General features: G+C 41.1%; 2 protein-coding genes and 1 long non-coding RNA gene across 3 annotated transcripts; 2 read left to right on the top strand and 1 right to left on the bottom strand.

Annotated features, from left to right (window-relative positions):
* Positions 1-105: 105 nt before the first annotated feature.
* Positions 106-7,157, top strand: LOC125019360. Its single transcript, XR_007114059.1, has 2 exons — positions 106-215; positions 1,814-7,157. It is a non-coding gene; the product is annotated as an uncharacterized LOC125019360 (long non-coding RNA).
* Positions 7,158-11,914: 4,757 nt separating this feature from the next.
* Positions 11,915-16,710, top strand: ppp2r2d (protein phosphatase 2, regulatory subunit B, delta). The gene is made up of 10 exons (XM_047602775.1): positions 11,915-12,091; positions 12,291-12,365; positions 12,856-12,953; positions 13,088-13,253; positions 13,372-13,484; positions 13,580-13,757; positions 13,880-14,044; positions 14,278-14,447; positions 14,818-14,909; positions 15,030-16,710. Exons 1-10 carry the CDS (start codon positions 12,085-12,087, stop codon positions 15,307-15,309), a joined length of 1,344 nt encoding a protein of 447 aa, XP_047458731.1. The 5' UTR covers positions 11,915-12,084; the 3' UTR covers positions 15,310-16,710.
* A 75-nt stretch (positions 16,711-16,785) lies between these two features.
* Positions 16,786-20,633, bottom strand: bnip4 (BCL2 interacting protein 4). Its single transcript, XM_047602776.1, has 6 exons — positions 20,469-20,633; positions 19,892-20,063; positions 19,688-19,748; positions 18,974-19,080; positions 18,452-18,601; positions 16,786-17,419 (listed from the first exon to the last, which is right to left on the bottom strand). The coding sequence occupies exons 1-6, from the start codon at positions 20,509-20,511 to the stop codon at positions 17,377-17,379; spliced, it is 576 nt and encodes a 191-aa protein (XP_047458732.1). The 5' UTR covers positions 20,512-20,633; the 3' UTR covers positions 16,786-17,376.
* Positions 20,634-22,353: the final 1,720 nt, after the last annotated feature.

The following is a 22,353-nucleotide window of genomic DNA, read 5'->3' as shown; positions in this document are numbered from 1 at the left end:
GAGGACTGAAATCTTTCCCGGGAGCCAAAACTCTAAACCCACGGGAGAGGCGCTGTCAGAATATGACGCTGAAGGGGCGTGGTTTTGACCATATATGGAGCTGTGACGGTTCCTGTCAGGCAGTGGCGCTCCACTGTACGGGTACAGCCCCATAGTGCAGCAGCCTGAGAACACTCATTCGCTCCACTTTTCCTCTTGCTTAGGCCCTATATGTGGTGAGTTTGATTTTTTTAATGATATGGAAAATTCAGCCGGGTGTAACCATCACACATAATGAGGAAAAATAATAATAATAAAAATTAACAATGTATAAAAATAATAACAATAACTCGGGATTCTGCGTTGCTTATTATTTTTCTGCTGGCCTAATGATTGCAATTTCCGTGATTGGCTTTTCTTTCTTTCCTTTTTTTTCCTTTTATCACGCCGGATTAAAATTATTTGATATATTTATTACATTCAGTTTCTTATCATCACTGCCAATTGACTTTGATGAGGTTGTTCGACGTATCGAAAACATCTCACTAGCTGTGAGGCCATAAATCATATTTCATTGATGGCAGATCATGTTTCTTCATTTAATTGATATATTTTTTTATTGTGCGTTCTGACCCTACGCTGCGGGTTGTTTTATTGTAATTAAAATGTAATTAACACGAGGCTGATTTCCCGAGAATCAGACACGGTTATAAATCTATTCATTTACATAAACTTTTCATTGAGATTTTTTTTTATTATTATTATTTTGTATTTTCTTTTAAACAACACATAATTGACTCTCAGTTGTTTTGTATTGCGGTGAGATTTGCTGTTGAGTTATTGAGACAAAAGTAAAAGAGCCAAAGTTTGGGTATCATGTGGTTTTATCTTTTTGGCACCCATACTATTAACGTCAAAAGAAATCAGTTACTTTTGCTGGAGATAAAGTCAGACCTCTTTTATGGAGTAGAATTCAGAGTGTCTCATGACATTAAACCAACTTCAGGAAATCCGTGGCTCTGTGTCTTCCTTGTTTCATGCACGTCCCGTTAAATCAGTAATAATCAGAAACATCTTAATCATTTTTAAAGAGCCAACTGCCTACATGTCCGACACTGTCCGAGAGGGACAAGCAAGCAATTCGGTTCATTAGTGCTGAAAAGGGGGGGAGAGGATGGATGGAGAGAGGGGAGGGTGCGAGGAAGAGAGATGTGAGCTATATCCTGAGCAATCTATCTAGCTGGTGCTGAGGGTTAATAGCTGCTGCCAAAGATAAGTGAATTATAAGCTGTTGCTTTCACCTCTACACAATCTAGCCTATTGCCAAATTGCCCAGTCACAAAATGAGGGTGTGGATTTTTTTTTTAGGTTTTTATTATTTAAGAAAAATCTTTGTTTTAATTTGTGTAGGGGAAAAAAGCAAGAAAAGCTCAGGTTTTCTTTTTGTTAATTGTTTTTTTTTTTTTTCATATAGATGAAACAAAACGAGACGCAACGTCGTAAATGTTTTTGTCTGTTCCACCGAGATTGCAAATATCTTTTTAGCACAGAACTCTCTATGCTTTTTTGCACAGTTTCAAGTCGCTTATTAGAACTTAACCCCTGATTACACGCACCAAGGCGATTTAAATCTGATTATCAAATTAGGAGACTTTGAGACAAATCCTCTTAGATCTGATACTGTTGACTGGAGAGGGAAAATGGATCTCCACACCCGTCACGTAGGTAACGATGCTGTCCTGAAAGGGAGTTTTAAACCGTATTTGACAACAAATGCAGCTGCCCCGCTATTTCAGAAGATATTAAAGGAAAATGAATGCAAATCTGTGTGCAGGAGCCATCTGGACGTGGAGAGAGGGAGTCAGCTGCTGCACACACTGAGGCGCGGAGCCTGAATCCGTCTCAGCTCATTCTGTGGGATCATCTGCGTGGTGGGCTTACACCGTGGAAAATGCGCTCTTCATCATTAGGTGAAATGTTAGCATCAAAATAAAAAGAAATGTTGATCCCCGTTTGTTTTAGTGGTTGCATGCATGGAAACTTTGCACGAGCGTGGGATTACAGGATCTCGGTCACATTTTCTCATTGCTCAACCCTAAAAGATTTTTTTTTCTTTCTTTTTTTTTCTTTTTTTTTTTTTCAACAGCATGCTGGAGGTAAGTGATGGGTGACAAGAAGGGGAAACAAGTGCAAACTATCTCTGATCATCTTGGCCGCACTGAGCCAGGCTGAATGCTCGTTTAAACGACCGGCTGATGACACGGGGGCCTGTTATCTCACTCCTCTTTTCAGTGATCACAATGAATGAACCCCCACAGATTTGGGCCTGACCACTGATATAAAAACCAAACTCCCCGGGACGCGTGCTTTCCAATAAAAATGTACAGGGTGACTTCGCAGACCTCCCGTCTCGACGGGACGAGCCTCCTCCGTATTGAGGGTGACGTCTTCTTTTTTGTGTGAATTTACGGGGCGAGGCCCTCATGATCTCCTTAAATTTGCATGTAAATGGCGACATCAGCCTATACGCGTGCCAGGGGCCAGCGGGCCTCCCAGATGTCAAGGCAAAGTCAATCAGCCGGCCGCTGCCCAGCTGTCCATCGATGCACTTTATTGGGACAACACTTTCATTATGCTCACCTGCATTGTTTCCTAATGGATTGATTGGCAAAAGGAGGAGGAGAGAGAGAAAAAAAGGAAATCTTATTAGCACCCACCAAGCAAGTTCGCTCACGGCTTTATCGCAGAGGTTGTTTTAAAGTGATGCCTTTTTCGATTAAATATTAATCAAATACGCCTACAGACATGCATCATTTCAAATTCCATATGGAACAAACAGGCAGTCAGCCCACTTATTGTTTACAGCAACTCAACTATTCTATTGTTTAGAATATTCGGTCCATGTGATTGAACTTGAAATGTATTTATTTGCGCGTAAACGCGCAAAGAAAATAAATTTTAGCCTCCGCTTTAAAGTATTTCTCACTGTAAAACGTTTTGCAAAACACAGTACAGTGGCGTTTTTCTCAAAAGCGGGAAACAATTAGACGGGATTTTTAATCTTCACTTATTTTTATTATTAGTATTATTAATTTACTAAAAGCCTTGATTCCGCACACACTGGACGCCTCGCAGCAAACTTTGGAGCGGCCATTAGTTATGGGCCTGGCAAACGGACGGAAGAAATTTGACGTGACACATTCAAATGCGGCGTTAAAATACAGTTTGCGCGTTATTTTTAATTATTGCAGTAAAGCGCAAACGGCCCAGAGTGACGAGATCAATCATGTAGGCTGCCCGTGTCAGGTAGTTACGGCTGATAGACGGACAGCGCCCCTCGTTGGTTACACTTGAGATCATTGTGGCGATATGAGGCAGCTGTGTTCTTCAGAGACAAGATGGCTAAACCTCAACTTAGGTTTATCTAGCTGCTAGACGTCCAGGCAGTAGGAAAAAATGTTTATATTAAGGAGAAAAAAAAATATGACACTTAATTTTTATTAGGTTTCTTAAAAATATTGATCGGCGTGCACAAGAGAATAAAATTAAATTAAAATATTTGCCGATCTAAAAGATTCATGAAAGCTTAGTGCGTTATTGTTCCATAAAGCGAGCGCAAATAACAGTATTAGTATTATTCCCTTTATTATTAATATAATAATTATTGTTGTTGTAGTTATTTTGCCAACATTTCTTTATATTTATTATGTGAAATAAATGCAGCCATATTATTTGGCACAGTGCTGGTGTGACCTCACATTTCGTCACTAACTTCTGTCAGAGTGCTCATGTTAATTGTGTGCAGTGGTGAGTTCTGTCAAGGGCATTGCCCGTGCGCACAATTTGCATTTCCATTCTGCTGTGGAAATGATGAGAGAGTTTTCTGCGCGGTTTAGAGCCTCGCGGCGCAGTCTGTGGGCGAATTACATTTAAAGAAGGCGAGAGAAATTAAATAAGAAACCGAGACCACTTCAGGGCTATTAACATCTAAAATATCCCCTGGAAATTTAGACCAAAATACACATGACCAAAATACCCAGGGTACCTCCGCTCTTACGCGCAGAGCCCGTCTTGATTGTGTCCATCACTGTTTTGTGCGCCTATCTAAAAATTCTTTATTCAAATTTCTTTTCCTCAGTTGATGGAAGTGAGGCAAATTTGATTATTCAGCCTTAAATCGAGACATATTAAGTTCTAATGCGCACGCCTGACTGCCAAACACGCTGTCAAGAAAAAAAATAGGTGTAAAAAACCTGACTTTAAAGGTCATTTAAAAATCTCATCAGTAAGTATGATATGGGCACATGTTGGCCTCCAAACGCGAGGCATCAGCTTTAACCTTCCTCTTTTTTTATATATATATATATTTTTTTTTTTTTTTTTCACAAGCGCCTGTGCGTGAATGACCAAACAGGCAGCAGCTTTTACGTCAAAACTCAGGAGAACTTTAATTTGCCTGTTGACCCCTGTGATGGAGGAGTTGCTAACTTACACAGATACCTCCAGGAGTTCAATATTTCTCACATAAAAAATGTATATTTTCAACATGTTGCGTCGCTGCCTCTAATTTACCACTTCTGCAAGGATCTCATTAAAGGAGGCGTCTGATGGTGATTTGCATGGCGTCTCCTATATGAGCAATGCAGCGCAATTCATCACCGCTATACAAGTGGATTTTGATTTTAGTCAGATATCCTGATTAATATCGAACTGTGTTACTATTAACAGAAATGTTAATTATGATGTCAAGACGGAGGGAGTCAAGGTGAAAGCTGCACAGCAATAGCTAAAAATAATCCATGCCAGCCAGAGTACAGTATGATCCTGCAGAGGAGTGTTACTGGCAAGGGACCTTTTTGCTGCAACAAAGAGGTGGAAAAGAGGAAGTAAATGAATTAGAGTACAAGCCAGATTTTGTCTTTGTTTCATCCGCACTTGTCCTGTCCCTATTTTCCAACCTCTCCCTTTTCCTTGCTCCTGGAAGTGCTGCAAATTGTATAATGCTGGTCTTTGTTCCACGGAGTCAAGCCACATGAATAGCCGTCCTGAGCACACACAAAAACACACTGACAAACTGATCATCTTAAAAAAGCAACGCCCTGGTGCTCACTTGGCCTACTTTCCACGGCAGCACTGGGACGTGGGAAGAGGAATAGAATTCAGGGGAGGATGTTCGTGCACTCTGGGAAACATTCAGTATAGCTAGTGTGAGATGCACATAAACATAGCCTTTGCATTGTCAACCTTAGACCGCGTTTGCCCCAGATAACTAGTCCCCATGTGCGAGACTATTCTCTTTGACTTTGCAATTGAAATCCTGAGAAGATTATGCCAAAGCTAAAAGAGGCAAACTCCAGGGTGGGATTTCAATTGTCAATTCCTGTTGGATTTTATAGCATTATGACATATAGTACACCATCTGTTACGCTTCCCGCGTCTAGGTCTACATCTGCACAAGTGGAGCCTATTGATGTGAACATCAGTGCAACTAAGACAGCTTTGAACGGACAGCAATATTCAATCACCGATACACGCATGATTTAAAGCATGTGTGTGACTGAGGGCGGGGGTCTTTAGGCGAAAAAACACAAGCGTGAATTAGAAAAGGTGCAGGAAAGTAACCACTCATAACTTTAGCTAAACAGACTTCCTGAAGCGCCAGATAATCTGGGGCTTCTATGTACACCGCCTAACCAAATGTCGACATCTGTGAGGGTGTGCATAAAGAAAAGCTCCTCAGAGAAACGGGGGATAATAATCTTAGTTCCCCTCACCTTCAGCTTGCCCATAGGGGTTTAAAAGGGAGATGAAGAAATCCTATGTAAACATGCCAAGTCAAATTTTCACTCGAAACGTGACATAAAGGCAAAGGGCAACCTTGGTGCATCACTAATGTGGTGAGTTTTCAGAGCCCCTGGATGTAAACAATTGATGTATTCAGTGCATGGTTTGAACACTGACTCACTGTGCACACTTAGTATGTTTGAGCATCCCTTTTATATCCACGACTGTACGTTCGGTGCACAGGTGAAGAGCCCAGAGAAGTCAACACAAAGCTTGTACACAATCGCAATCTCTGCAGTCAATAGCGCCGTGAAAGTGAGTTTTGCTCTCCTGAGAAACATACAAAGTTTGAGCATCTGTTCCATCATGTAGTCTTTGTTGAGAAATTAAATATTGAACTGATCTAGTGTACCATGAATGTTTCACTCACATAGTGATTAGACAGACTGGAGAGGCAAGACATCACAGCTCTTTATACTGGATCTGTTGGTCTTGCCTTTAAGTGTTTCGTGCACCAGACTGTGTTGCTGTTAAAGAAAATGTTTTTTAATGTTGCGTCAATTATGCCTAACATGCGTGTGCGACTCGACTCGCAAACAAATTTATATGCATGCCGTGTATGTGCACAAACACAATCACCCACAATATGCAAAATGTAGTGCAAATCACCCTAATTGGAAAAAAATAAAATAAATGAGAGTTTTGGATTTATGATTCAATTATCAACTTGGTGGTATTTGTTTTTACACTTTTATGTTACTGTGCATATAGAAAAGCTAATTGCTTTTGTGGTCGCAAATAAAGGATGTTTCTTTTCTTACTTTCGTCGTCCCTTTCTCTAAATCAACAGTTGTCTCCGGGGAGAGTCTCTAATGATGTGTTGTTTTTTTTTTAAAAAAAGAAAAAAAAGAAAAAAGCATTTTGGATTAAAACGAGCAGACCAAGGTAACATGCGAGCAGGAGACGGAAACGGTATCATCACACGGATCATAAAATGGTGTCGTGAGTAGTCTTTTGTCCAGGACCATAGGAGAGTTCTGTTGCTAAAGGGAAGGACAAAAGCAGAAGGCGCCACGGGTATAAGGTTCCCCTGAGCAACAATACTGAAAGTTTCAACTTGCAGCGCATGGGTGTAACTTTAACTGGAATACTGTGGATCAAAGCCTCACAAACAAAGTGGGTGGAAATGCTGGAGGAGTGTCTGTGCTCGAGTGAAGGACAGGTTCACTAGAGAGAAAGCGGGAGCGACAATTTATGAAACACAGACCAGGCAATCAAGGCTAATTACTGAGACTGTGTTTTGCGAACTCAAAGGGCAGTGGCATTCAACAAATAAAACTGAAGTCAATTATAATTCCAAAAAAAAAGAAAAAAAAAGAAAGAAAGTAAAATTACCTCCACGGGAAAAAAACAAAAACAAAAAACAAAACCGTGCCAAAACGAGCTCATCACGCAGAAAAACAAAAGCAAAATTCAATTTAACAAAGAGATTTAAATTTCACCGCATCATGCAGATTTAATAGAGTAGAGTAGACACAGTAGATTTTTTTTTTTTTTTTTTTTTTTAGCACTGGATCTCAAACATTCATTCCGCACTCCTGTCTTCGCCTGTCATCTTTTAGAGAGCGGGAGAATTATTCAGTTCTGCTTCTTTAAATAAGAAACACAGCCTTGAAATTTGTGGGGCTTAAGGCAATTCATCAGGTTAGATCAGTACAATGTGGATGTGTAACCTTTACACTGCATTGGAACCTGCACATACAAGTGTTATGAAAGGTCCCTGTGGCACTCTGCTCTTCTGACATGGATTTGAAGACTTGCCACTTTATTAGCTGCTAAGCCCCCACTACTTGTTCTATATAGTGGAGGCCTATGTTATGAGCTGGGATCTCATTGTCTAGCGTTATTAGAGGAAGAGTCGGCAGCACTCTCTTGTCCCCCCGAGAGGATAGCCTGACTGTTTGAGGGGAAGCTACAAGTGCAATTTAACCCATCTTATTTACAATATGATCTGTTACAAGGACATCATCACTGCAAGGATTCACATCTAATATTCCCCTCCATGTGATTCTTCTCCGTTTCCATCGATTCAGGAGGGTATATTTTGTTTAATGTTCAACGGGGGCCATAAAACAGTCTCTGAATCCGTGGAGCAGGTCCGGAGATCGGCCGAAAAACTTCAGCAACTGCAAACTAGTGCCAATTTGGTTCTCTCACACGTATTTAACGCGAGACCTGTAGACGCCTCACCAGAAAGCGAGAGAGCTGCTTTGTGCTAAAAAAGGTCAGAGCGGTTAATTATTCTAAATGTGAGCGGAGTTCTTTGTGATACTATCAACATCAGCTCGGGGAAAACAAGCTGTTTGTGATCATCACTTGTGTCAGCAACATGCACGCTTAGCCTCCAAAATGGAAATTATGGATTGGCGTTGAATAATAAGTGCCATAGTGCCATCTAGTGCACAAATTTGCACACTGAAGGATGACATTTTCCCAGTGTGCAACATACACGATGCACAGTGCGGCTCTCACACAGAGGGACAGAGGAATGAAAGAAATAATAACAGGTTAAGGGTTGCGCGGTTCAAACTGATGCTTCAGTGTGAGGTTTAACTACACCAAAAGACCGCAATTAAAATTTAATGGGGGGACAAAACAAAGAGACAAAGGTTCATCTTCCGAGCCGGGGTTTTGGCTTGGGCAGCCCTCCGTTGTGGAAAGCGCCGAGGACGATCTCCTTCAGACGGCGAGAGCGCGTTGAAGGCTGCGCATGCAAATTTTACGCGGCCATCTAAATTACAAAGACATACACAGAGCACATATCTCACTCATCTGGCCTGCTGGCTGTTAGGTTTGCCAGAGGACGCTATAGAAGCAACAGAACAGAAATAATAAGAAAAAACACATGAGCCAAAACAAGAGTCTTGAATAATTGATTGTGTTTGTCTTTGCTGTTTGTGTGTGTGAGTGTGTGTGTGTGTAAGAGAGAGAGAGATAGAGAGAGTTAAGACTGAGGGTCTGGACAGAGCTTATGCCCCTGAGCAGAGCAGGCACATCCACTGGCCAATGGTTTGTGTTAAAAACTGTCTGATGGACCAAACGTGGGGGGAAGGGTATGTTTGTGTGCGCCGGGTGAGAATGACTGTGTATGGGTATTTAAGTCCACGCTCCAGTGTGTGATTGTGTGTGTGTGTGTGTCTAAAGAAACTTGGACATGATTAGCCCGCGTTAAAATCGCTACCGCTTTTGTATTCAGCTACACACGAGCAGAAATGAGGTAAAGATTTCCAGGGTAACAAACGCTTGTTGGTAAACGGCCCAGGAATAGGTGTGTTGTAAGATGTTAAAAAGTCAATATACCTTCATTTTGTCTGCGCTGGTAATGAGCCATATTTTCTGGGGAAAATGGCTGCTTCTCCGGAGGCACCATGTCTACTGAATGTGGCCCTGATCCTGGATAAAACAGAAGGCTCACCAATCAATCTCTCCAGGTTGCCCACAGCCAGAGAAAGCAGCTGCACCACATGTTTGCCTTGCGCGATAGCGACAAGTTAACATACGGGCAGCACAGTAACCATCCACAAGCAGCCTCTAGCTGTCTTATAATGAATTCCCACAGGGATGGGGAACTATCAGAGTCAGTGGTGTTACTGGAGGCTCGGAATAAAGTCAACACCTCTCCTTATACCTGATGAAGCTACGGCACGGCAGCGCGCGCGCACGCACACACAGTCACAGCCACAATATTGAACTTGAAAAAAACAAAAACAAAAAAAAAAAAACAACAGGAAAATTGGTCCTGCACAACAATTAAACTGAGCGGTTCATTAAATCACAAATTATCATTCATTCAAGAGTCGCACCTTTGCACCGTAACAGTGAAGAGAGACGCTTTCTATGTTTTTCTTCACTCTGGTTAATAATACGCCGTAAAGACGGGCGTTTTAGCGTTGAAGAAAAATCAAATAAAATCCAAATTTAAAAATCATCACTTAGTCTCTTTCAGCTGGATTTGTTCATTTATTCAGCATCCATACCCAGAGCTGCCGCTTTCAAATCAAGACGTATTTGTGCCGTGCCCGGCGAGTAATGACAGACAGCTACACGCTGTTCCATTAAGGCCGAGGTTGAAGCTATCAAAGTACACAGCAAACCCATTTGGTGCAGGGAGCTCCCGGTGTAGAAGTCAAGAGGGCGTTCGAGGTTCAAGTGATTCCTAAAATACTGATGATTTCACAAAACACTGGTGAACCTTCTGCAGTTAGTTTAAAGCCAACATCCCTGCAACTGCAAATGAGATCAATACACTGACTGTGGTTGTTTAAAGACACTATTTACCAGTGTCTTGGAGAACAAAAATGCTTTCATTAAAACTATTTATGTATTCTTGTGTTATATGTGGTATAGCGTTAGAGGAACCAGCTCCTACCAGTGCTGCAGGTACAAGCTGGTCCACCTTATTGATAGATCGGTGTACATATACAGTGTATGGTCTTTCTAACCTCCAGGCCTCTACTCTGCTTCTTCCCATGGGACGCGGTGTGAGTGATGAGAGGGATGTGTAGTTCAGGAGATACAGCGGAGAGGGTTTTGGGGAAGTCTGGTCCAGGTCTTTCAGGGTGCACAACTATTTATTCTCTTGCCACCTCCAGGACAATCTGCAGATGCAGAAAACAAATAAAAACCCTGGGCACAATAACATCCCTTTCTAGTGCTTAGAGCTCATAAACACAGTTACTAGCATTCGGTGCAGCTGACCAGAACACATGTGAACCGCAGCATTTGGTTTAAATCTTGACCATTTCTGGAACTGCTGTGTTATTTAATGAGTGAGAGTTAATGATCCAAGCCATGGTTAATTCAGCAGAATTCATGTATTAGTGTATATTTAAATAGTTTTAGTTATTCAAATGTAGCCAGTTCATGGGACTTAATTATTCATATTTTTTGGAATGTGACTTTTTTTTTATTGCAAAATCAGCCCCTTTGGGCAATCCCTTTCCCCCCAGTTCACGACAACTCTCATCCTACAGAGGGCAATTTACAGAGAAATAAGTGTTAAAACTAAAAATAACTGCCAGTGCTCATTTATTTTTGTGTATTAATGCTGAGAGTACGCTCAAAATAATAAATGATAAACATTCAGCATAATTTTTGGCTGATCCTGAGCAGAACGTTTGAAAAGTTTGTTCTCCTGTGAAAAATCTGCCCTGTGGAAAAAAGAAACAATACAAAAATGTTAAACGTCAGAGTACAGAATGAAAGTGTTTTGTTTTAGAATACCATATGAAACATTTTATACTTAACAAGAATGCCTTTTGTCTTTGTAGCCAGAACAAACTTGCAGCGATGCTCAAACATATTATCTTTTACCACTTATTGCAGTAACTTCTTATGGAGGTTGATATGCTGCTGCTGGTTGTTCTGGAGGTCCAGACTGAAGTCAGGGCATTTAAACAAACAATTCCTTGCTGATATATACAGATACAACACAAGTGTGTGTGTTAAAGTGCTGAAAATATGTAGACTGGAAAAGACACATACCTGACACCCGAAAACTAAACACAGTTCCACTTTTTCGCCACTAGATGTCACCGATTGACCATCTAATAAAAGCTGGGGTACTTCAGCGGTGTCATACACTGTTGAGTGACACTAATCACAAAAAATAAAAATAAATAAAAATTAAAAGGAATGTCACTTTATAGGTGACTTGACAAAAATCAACGAGACAGGAACCAGAACTCTTTGTTAAATATAAACGGTGTAAATCGTAATAAGACGTATGTTTACCATTACTCGTATTATGCAAATGTCTAATAAAGTATATATATATGCCCTATAAACTCACGACTAGAAAAACAAGTGTTTTTTGTTGCTAGCTATTTTTTATGTTTTTATTTATATAATTAAGTTTGCTTTAACTTTAATTATAATACCTGCATCGTGGCGTGTGAATGCAATTCGTCGCATCCGTCACGAGCCGCTGAATTTTCTTTAAAGCGAGTAGCAGGCAAGTACTTGAGCGAAATACGGTCGCGCGCAGAGTAAAAAAGTGCAGACAAAATGCACATTTAACGATGTGATGCTCTGGAGGATGGATGATGGGACCAGGATGTGGCATGTGCGCATGACGTCATTTCTCCATGCACTGTGCGCCATTTTGGAAGAAAAAAAAAATCACGGATAATTTCCGTGGTCTTGACAGATCTGGACCCGAGTCTTCACACTGACTGTGGATGCTATCCGTTCCCCCGAGCAAGCCGCATTGGTTGATTAGGTATTGGAAGCTGTGGACAGCAAGAGCTGCTAAATGAAGCAATGGCGGGTAAGCTACTTGTGAAGGGAGGGAAAGGATCCACCTCACTCGGTGTGTGTGACGGCCTGAATCTGCAGGTTGGCTAGCCAGCAGCGCTAACGTTGGCTAGCCAGGTTGCTAGTTGTCAAACTGTGTCACTGTCGGGTCATTTTATCGCCAGGGGGAACGGGGGCCGGATTCACCAGCTAACGGTGTGCTCTGTTCACAGGAGTTGCAGGAGGAAATGATTTCCAGTGGTGTTTCTCTCAAGTGAAAGGAGCCATAGATGAAGATGTTGCGGAAGGTACGTTGCTAACGTTAGCTCGGCGGCTACATGGTCTGGTGATGGGCTGCATACGAGATACGCGGCAGCCAACGCTAAACGGACGCTTTTATTATGATGGCGCTGTCGTGATTGGCGTCGACATGTTTTTTGTAAAAGCTGCACATACTCCATTTCCCTTTAAAATACTATAGGTCGCTAGCTAGCAGTATGCTAGGCGGCGGCTAAGCTATTAAAGGGGAGCGACCGTGTCCATGACGTCAATGTGCTGCGTCCATAAATCGTCGAGTGACATCATGCTTGTTTTCATCCAGATATGAATGGGTGTACGTGTTTTTTGCGTTATTGTTTGTAGACTTGTTAAAGCATCTGTCACTGGGGCCGGACTGAGTAGTTCAACACAAAAGCATCAGCAGGACTGTAGCTGTCCTCTTCACCATCATGTTGGAAGGTGTTTAATTCTCATTGTCTTATCTTATTATATTCTTATCTGATCTGTGTCTATTTTCAGCCGACATAATCTCAACAGTTGAGTTCAACTATTCTGGAGAATTACTTGCAACTGGAGACAAAGGAGGTCGAGTAGTGATATTTCAGCATGAACAGGAGGTAAGATTTAAACACGATGTCCGGCAGATGAGTGGGTCTAACGTCTGATGTGATATGACTGGATCCTGAATGGCAACATGTACCTTGTGACTAAAGTTTTTTTTTTTTTTTTTTTTATCTTCCTGTACTTTCAGTCAAAGAATCGTCCACACCTACGTGGGGAGTACAACGTCTATAGCACTTTTCAGAGTCACGAGCCAGAATTTGACTATTTGAAAAGTTTAGAAATCGAGGAAAAAATTAATAAAATAAGATGGCTACCCCAACAAAATGCTGCTCACTTTCTACTTTCAACAAATGGTAAGATTTTTCAAACCGCGTTGATGCTGCTTGTTGTTGTAACCGAAACTGTGACCCGATTCCCGTTGTGTAACTGTTATTCACCACTAAATTGTTCCACTTTCACATTTCTCCTCAGATAAAACTATCAAATTGTGGAAAATAAGTGAAAGAGATAAACGAGCAGAAGGTTACAACCTGAAAGATGAAGATGGGCGACTCAGAGACCCCTTTAGAATCACCTCCTTACGGGTATTGTTGATCATGCCTCCGTCCTGCTTCATTTTTGAACACAACTCTTCAGAATCCTGTATTGTCTAACCAAAAGTGCACGTTGTCGTTTCCAGGTACCAGTACTGATGCCAATGGATCTCATGGTAGAAGCAAGCCCACGGAGGATCTTTGCAAATGCGCACACCTATCACATTAATTCCATTTCTGTAAATAGTGATCATGAAACTTACCTCTCTGCAGATGACCTAAGAATAAATCTATGGCACTTGGAAATCACAGACAGAAGTTTTAGTATCCTTTTTTGATCGCCAGGAAGCAGATGTTGAGTATGGGGCTTAGAGTCCTGATAATCGCTGCATCGTATCGTAATGAAACGTAAGACTGCGTTAGTTCCTTAACACTGTGTTCCCCAGATATTGTAGACATCAAGCCCGCCAACATGGAGGAACTGACAGAAGTAATCACAGCTGCTGAGTGCCATCCACACCAATGCAATGTATTTGTGTACAGCAGTAGCAAAGGCACCATCCGCCTGTGTGACATGCGAGCAGCGGCACTCTGCGATAGGCACTCAAAGTGTAAGTACCTGTACTTTAGTCTGCAGCGTTTAATCCGAGTACTCAGTCTTATAAAAGGAAATAAATGCATTGAAATATTTATAAACTGTTAATTATTATTTTTGTACTCTTTTTGGTAAAGATATTTCTATTACTGACTTCTATACTAAAGGTGTTTTTTATGTAGAATCATTATAGTCAAATCTGAGAATTGTGGTTTTGTAAATTGGAATCATTTTCCCCTCATTTCCAAGTCTTTGAGGAGCCTGAGGATCCAAGCAGCCGATCCTTTTTCTCTGAGATCATCTCCTCCATCTCAGACGTGAAGTTCAGTCACAGCGGACGCTATATGATGACACGTGACTACCTCTCCGTCAAAGTTTGGGACCTCAACATGGAGAACAGGCCAGTGGAGACGTATCAGGTGCATAAACAAGTTTTCTACCATATGACTCACATTAACCCCATGTGGCATCAAGGTCTAGTACAAGCGGCATCTTAACTGATGCTTGCATGCGATGAAACTGAAAAACATATTTTATTTCTCGTCTCAAGGTCTGAAACTGTCATTTTTGTCATACGACAACTGTAATTTGAGATTTTTATTTATAATTTTCAGTTTTGTTTAAGCCAATGATGAAACGGTTACATAAAAACAAAGAGATGATTATAGAAATAAGAATATTATCATCTGCCAAACAGCACTGAAGTAAAAATGCAAGTATAGTTGTAGCTTTTATGCAAAAACAATGACATTGTTGAATATTTATGTTAAGTAATGTGGTTTGTTTCAGGTCCATGAATACCTTCGCAGTAAACTCTGCTCCTTGTATGAAAACGACTGCATCTTTGACAAGTTTGAGTGCTGCTGGAATGGAAGTGACAGGTAAGTGTCCTTATTCCATAAAACAAGACAATCTTTCATCTATTCTACACAGTCCGGTTGTGGCTTCATTTTATGGCAATCAAACGGCCACAATTGATTGAAACCGACTTTCTCCTCCAGTGCCATCATGACCGGGTCCTACAACAACTTCTTCCGAATGTTCGACCGCAACACTAGGCGGGACATCACGCTGGAGGCGTCCCGGGAGAGCAGCAAACCGCGGGCCACGCTCAAACCGCGCAAAGTGTCCACCGGCGGCAAAAGGAAGAAGGATGAGATCAGCGTGGACAGCCTGGACTTCAACAAGAAGATCCTCCACACTGCCTGGCACCCCAAAGATAACGTGATAGCCGTGGCAGCCACCAACAACTTGTACATTTTCCAGGACAAAATCAACTAGAAGATTTGGGGATCCAGAGGATAGGGCTTTTACCGTACCTGTGTAGTTAAGCCTACTACTTGTCTATCTGTATAAGAAGAAACAGCCTTGTTGTCCTCCTGGTGAAGAATTCGAAAGCACGTGTCTACTTTTTTTGCCACAGGAGGTTGATCCATAGGCCTGTTTTATTTTGAGTCTGAGCTTAGGTTGTTTTGCCTTTGGCATCAGGGCAATCAACATGCCCCCCCTGACCCAGAAAGCCCAATTTGGGTCTAATTGACGGAATGGCACTCCCTAGAGGTCAAACTCTTGAACGTTGGTGTTTGTGTTGACATTTTAAGCCTTCATTTCACAATTTAACGACAGAACTCTCGGAAGTCCTTAAAATGACGTCTTGTCAAGGTTGTATCATCATTTCAAAGATTTTTTTGGCCCTCTGAAGCACGGATCGACGGCCAATACTCCTAACTGTAACATTCCCCTGTTGGCCACGTGTTCTGGCCAAACTATTGGTGGAAAAGGCCATGAATTGGGAAAGTGGACTTGTTTCTTTTTCCTCCCCCCCCCCTTCTCTTATTTTACCCCCAGTCAATACGGTGACATAATTTCACTGACTGTATCTACTCAAGTACACCTTGTCATCCACATAATAAAAGAAACTAAAACTACAGATGTGTTTTTAAATTTAGAAGTATGTATTAAAACATGTTTATTGCTTTGCATGTTTTTATGTTGTAGAGAGGTGGAAAAATGTCGAGTCACACCACTGTCTTTTTGAGCAGATCTCAAGCAATCTTTGTTAAGAGGAATACGATTTGGGGGCTACTAGTTCGAGAACCACTGCTGGAGATAAACCGATGTATTTGTGTCGAGTTCCGGTTTTTGACCATGTTTTAGGATTGCAGGCTAGAAAACTTACGTGGCACAAGATAGGGTCCAGGACAAAGGGAATCTGCAGCCTTAATACTTACTTCTATCAGTGACAGCTACAAGTTACGTCCCCAAACGTTTTACAAACCTCATGTGCATTATTTGTAAATCCTATTTTATAGTTATGTCCTCATATACTGCTGCTACATGTGGCCGTCTATGAAAACACACAAAGGAGGGAGGTCGCACACCGCACGGTTTATGTGAGAGTGCCTCCGAATCATGTAATAAGTATGAAAATTCAGACAGGCCTCATACACGTGCCCTAATCCATCTATTAGGGATCTCATCCAAATTCGAAACCGCATATTGCAAATGTGGATCTCTGTAGTTGTGAATGCAGAACTGAAGGTTGACTACACAAGACATATACTGATGACATTAAAACAAACACATAATAATGCATTGTCTTTGTCCATTGATTCCTAACATGGTGGCAATGTATTCACTTGTTTATTATTTTGACCAAAGTTCAATAAAATTTTAATTGTGTTCATCTGCATGTTCTCCTCTCCTTTGATGCAGCAGCCAGCTCCGCGTTTCTAACAAGGAGTCGGGGGCCGTACGTGGGTTTACGAGTTTTATTTCGTGGCGGATGAACAAAATGTATCATATCCGTGCTTAATGAGCTTATTAACATTTGATCACAATTTAACCAGCACGCAGCTGTGCAATCGGTAATGGGCACAATCACTTAAACACTGAGCTAATGATCCCGTGGTCTTGGAAACTGTCGAAAACAATTATTTGATCCACAGCTGATTTGACAAACTTAAACCGACAGCACATTACGATAAATCAAACCTAATTTCAGTTTAATAACAAGAAAAAGAAAAACAAAGGCAGTGACACACAGCGTGTTATAGTGATTCCCTAACGTGCAGATTTAAGGAGCAGGAAGCAGCGAAACAGTCATCTTCCAGGACAGCGACTGCAGCAAGGAGGAGTGGATTGGTCACCGTTGTGTTCAGAGGTTTTCACCACGAAACAGCAATGACAGATCCTCAACTCTCCTCGCTGGCGTGGGCCATGAGGGGGGACTCGAATCGAAGTGTCACACGCGGCCGCACCTCCCTTGATGTTCTGAGGGTCCATTTTAAGGCATGCTGAGATGGTCGTATGAAGGTGACGAGGTGTCACAACGCACCGCCGTCCCGTTTAGTAGGTGTTGTGGGACGTCAGGCGCTTCCCAATGTATATGCTACAAGGAGAGAAGAGAGTGTATCGTGAGGTCACGTTGAAAATGTTAAGGTTTTCTAACAATAAGCAAAAGCTCTGAGACACGGCGCCACTAATTCACACCGTGCCTTTTTCTTATTAGGAAAAACATTATGTGCCATAATACTTTTAAAGTCGCTAGCTCCGAACAGATCCTCCCAAAGGAGCAAATTCTTTCCAGGGCACACAAAACCAAACGGAACCGCTTCTATAATCTCATGATTAGGAACAAAGCTCAAAACATAATTTATCTTTATCCTTTGCTCATTAAATCTAGACTCAAATCAGTGTTTGTTTTTTTTCCAAACTGCTTTGTTGACATATTTTTCTACTTACATGTTACAAGCTTCGTACATACCCTCGAATAACTGTGCAATATTCGGCAGTAGCTATCTGTTACTGTGCAATATTCTGCAGTAGCTATCCGTTTTGCAATTCAACACTTTCGGTTTGTCATGCAATACTTTGTGTTACAATCCAATTACCTTCTGTTGCAAGTCACTACAAAAAAAGCTTCATTCTGCTTTTTTAATCTTATTATTTATCTGTTTACACAGTCCACTCTTTATTCTTGTTACTTTTCTGCACTATGCTGTTGCAAACTGCAATTTCCCCACTGAGGGAGAAATGAAGGGTTTTCTATTCTATTCTAAAGTTCATTAATGTCAGATTGCAATTTTAAAATGTCTAAACCTGAGACTGGAATCAATCAGTCTTGAACAACCAGGAGACAGCCTCTAAATTATTCACGCCAGTGCGATTAAAAGTCTACCAGAATCAGCGTTTCTAAACTAGTCTAAACAGGTCTATATCGTCACGTATGATTATTTACACAACATATTTGTCATCTCTATGTGAAATGAGCAAATATTTCGTAAGAACACATAAACTGTGTACTGTACACTGGGGCTTTAAACTGTTCTTTAAAATCCCGTTGTAATTACATCCATAGGTTTCCATTACGTGTTCTTAGTTTTCAAACCACAATATCTGGAGATTAAATGATGCTGCTTACCCTAAGCCCACAGCAAGTATGTGAGAAATGATTAATGAGGGGAGGAAAATCTTCAGAAAGTCAGCGGAGAGAACACCTCCCTTCTTCATGACGCTGGTGTTCCTGATGCTGAGAGAGGTCGAGCGCTTAGGGTACTTCAGCAGGAACTCCCTACGGAGAAGCGCATGAATTTTTCATTGTTTTGAATACATTAAAAACCAATGAGAGCCAGTTAAATGTCATACTGACACCTTTGCTCACACAGAATCCATCCAAAATTCTACCAATTACAATTACAAATTCCATTTGTAGATTTCAGCTCACACAGATCAACATAAGTGGATAATTTTTTTATTCCTTTAACCTTTATCACACTTTCACTGCTGGAAGTGCCTTCAAATCAATACGGTTCCTAATCCCAGCAGTTTGCCTTATACGATATGTAACTGCATATTTTTTGTATCTTAAATGATAATAAGATAATTATGTTCAGGAAGATGACTCCCCAGAAACCGAGTTACTGAATTAGTCCTGCCCACATACTTTGGTGGATTGTTCTCGGGTCGACTTGACCAGTCCCAGATCCAGTCGGCATTTTTCTTCATCAGGTTCTCTACTTCCCTTCGTCTCTCTTGGAAGTCTTCATCAGACTAAAAACACAAATTTTCTTCAATCAAGTGCAGTCAGAACATGTACATGTACAGCAACATTTACGCTATAAAACACATAAACAAAAGATAAATGTGTGTGATAAATGGATGTACATTTTTCTGGACTGTTGTCCTCGTACATTTTCTTATACTTCATACTGAGAATGTTACCAAATTAGTACACAAACAGCGACGCAGGTATGCGCTGCTCCCTGATTTGCACTATTTGCTTAAGCGCTCTTCTATTTTCTCTTCCTAGATTTACTACTATTGTTATAAATTGAATGCCAGCGCAAACTCCTTTAATGTGCGACATAATTGACAAGAAAGTAAATCTTGGGTCTGACTTTTATGACCGACATGGTGACCTGTCATATAACAAACAACAAGGGTGGAACAGATGTGATGAATGATGACTCAGTGTTATTAAATGTCACAGTACCTCATGTCAGTGAACTAGTTGGAATGCAGCCATCATTAATACGCCTGTGCCAGGCCTGCTATAACATGTCGAAATATTTGCTCTGATCGCTCTCACCTACTCTGTTTAGGTAATAAAAATGACAAGAAAGACGATACAGGCCAGTGTTTTCAGTAGTAAATGTACCTGAGAGCTGTTTCCCTCTGATCCTCTCCACAGAAGAAGGGGGGTCTGTGCTCTCAGTGGGCTGTAAAGAGGACGCAACAAAGAAAACTTGCTCACAACAAAAAAAACTTTGCTCACTTGAGGCATAACACCCATTCTTGATCAATCTGCGTTACACAACCAAAGGAGGAAAACGCACGCTGCTCTTCCTATTTTCCCACAGACCTGTTGCACTGAGAGCTTCCTCTGGAGCTGTTCCTGCCCGACTCGTTCTGAGCTTCAAGCAGCATTTTCTCCACGTCGCACTCCTGACTGGACGTGGGGATTTGCTCCTGGCTCCCGTGGTGACTGGTGCTTTGAGAACCATTGCCACTGAAATGCAGCTCAACCCAGGACCCTTAAGTCAAACACATAATCCTTACATGTGAAGCCTGACAGGTATCTTAATACGGCACCTCTGGCCTACGACCGCCATGGATGCTAGTAGATGCTAGGCGCATGGTAAATGTAAACAGGTAGAAACAGTCCTTGACTCGAAGGCATTTTGATTTTGCAACACTGCAAATAAGCCTCGTTGAATAACCAGGACAGGGGTCGGTGCCCTTGTACTTGCGAACACACATCTTACAGATTAATGGCTGTTATAACGTCAAGCTTAGATGTAACGACTGCGTTCAATACACTGTTATCATCGCGTTACTAGGTTACGTGATTTAACGTTAGTTTGCGCCCGTTTTCGGCTAACGCTAGCGTCAACATCACCGGGCTACAAGCCACTTTGCCGTTCATACTGTAACGTTACCTTGCAAGCTCTCGTCCGATGACGTGTCCTTCTGGAGCGACATGATTTAGCGTGTCCGCAGCTTCAGGGGCCGAAATGTAGGCGAAATGGTGGTGAAATGTCTGTAAGCGATGGGAGAACCAAGTACCACAATAACAATGACGCAATATTGTGTTTATCTTAAATGTGATTGGCCCAGAATGGAGGGCACGCACAGCACGCACACTGAGCGTGGCCCACAAAACAGAGCGCGCATGCTCGCACACAGGATCATCGTGGCCGCCTCAGTAAACTTGATTGACAAGTCTTATTTTAGTTAAAATGTTATTTTTACAAACTAAAACACGTACACGTTGTGCTTATATGTGCGTAATTTACATGTTGGTTCAACCTTGTTTATTATATTAGTTTCCCATAACTGTCTGCAGATGGCAGTCATAGCTCACATCATCTGTCTCTTCAGTGCAGAGAGCAGATAACGAAAAGAACAGCGTGCAAGCCTTGTGTGCAATTATTTGAATTAAACGTTTAATTTTCGATGCAACTTCAAATGCACACACAGGGGGCACAAGCATCCACCCCAGCGAAAGCCTCGTTGCCCTCATAGGCATACAGCCTACAGAGATACAGGCATGACCATAATCCAAGCATCCACTACTTGGACTGTAAATAACTGGGCATCACCTTAACCTTATTTGCCTTACTGAAACAGAATAGAATGTCTTCATTGTCATTGCAACAAGTACAATGGCATTACAAGGTGTTGTCCTCCACACAAGAATAAAAGTATAAAAGAAGGCACAAAAGGCATAAAATAGTGCAGTGCAAAAAAATAAATAAGACGGACTATCATGCACAACTCAACATTCAAACAGCAGCCAGTGTAAACTGGCCAGACAAACAGTGATTAGTGCAATAACGGCTCTTGCGTAGAGACTGTTTCTTAATCTGTTTGTTTTTGCCTTTAATGTCCTGAATCATCTGCCAGAGAGTAACTGTTTAATAATGCTTACATGTGTTGTCACTACAAAAGTAGTTATGTTTTCTCTTGAGACTGCGTTTGTTACTCCACTTATTGCCCATGTCGTACATGTGTCTGTGTGAGAAGCAACCTATATCGGTCTATATCAAGACACCTTCTGTGTCTCAGACTCCTTCACCATCTGTGATTAAATGATTGCTTTCCGTTTTGTACGGACAATTTCCAGGGTGACTGAAAACAAGGTAAAAAGTGCATTTATTTGTCACAATTACTTGAACTGGCAAGTAGTGCTATTATTGTGACTAATGCCCTAGCTTATTATTTTTTGAACAGCCAAGTCCAAATTTGAGGCTGGGGAATTGAATTATGTTTGCAACCATGGAGATTAGTGTGACTGATTATTCTTGCAAAATTAAATTACTTCTAAAATTGAGGGGGCTTATTATTCTGGGATGTGTTCTCCTTCCTGGCAGGCAACATACAGTTTACTAGATAATTTCAAATCTGAGATAAACCACTAACTACATCCCAAAAATTCATTTTTTTGTTTATTTATTTTTTTAAAATCACGATATTTGGAGGTTCAATAATCATGTCAAAATGGACCAATATTCAAGGAAGTACCAGACATTTGTAAGAAACCGGAATTACAAGATGACTAGATTTGTTTGAAAAATAATGCTTATGCATTGTAATAACTAACACAGTTGACGTATTACGTCCCACACAGTTCAATATGTTACGACATACATATGATAAAACGTCAATAAGGTTGACATCACAATGCATTCATTTATAGCCAATAACAGCTAAATAAACATTTATGGAAACATAAAACATTATAGAAGATAGGAGAAAAAATAGAAGATACATTTCCAAATGCAATATCTCAAATAATACTATAGGTTGTTAGTTTAAGTTGTC

Source organism: Mugil cephalus, chromosome 13, assembly GCF_022458985.1.
Source record: "Mugil cephalus isolate CIBA_MC_2020 chromosome 13, CIBA_Mcephalus_1.1, whole genome shotgun sequence".
Lineage (NCBI taxonomy): Eukaryota > Metazoa > Chordata > Actinopteri > Mugiliformes > Mugilidae > Mugil > Mugil cephalus.
The sequence above is the reverse complement of the archived record's forward strand: the minus strand, read 5'-3'. Positions and strand labels throughout refer to the sequence as shown.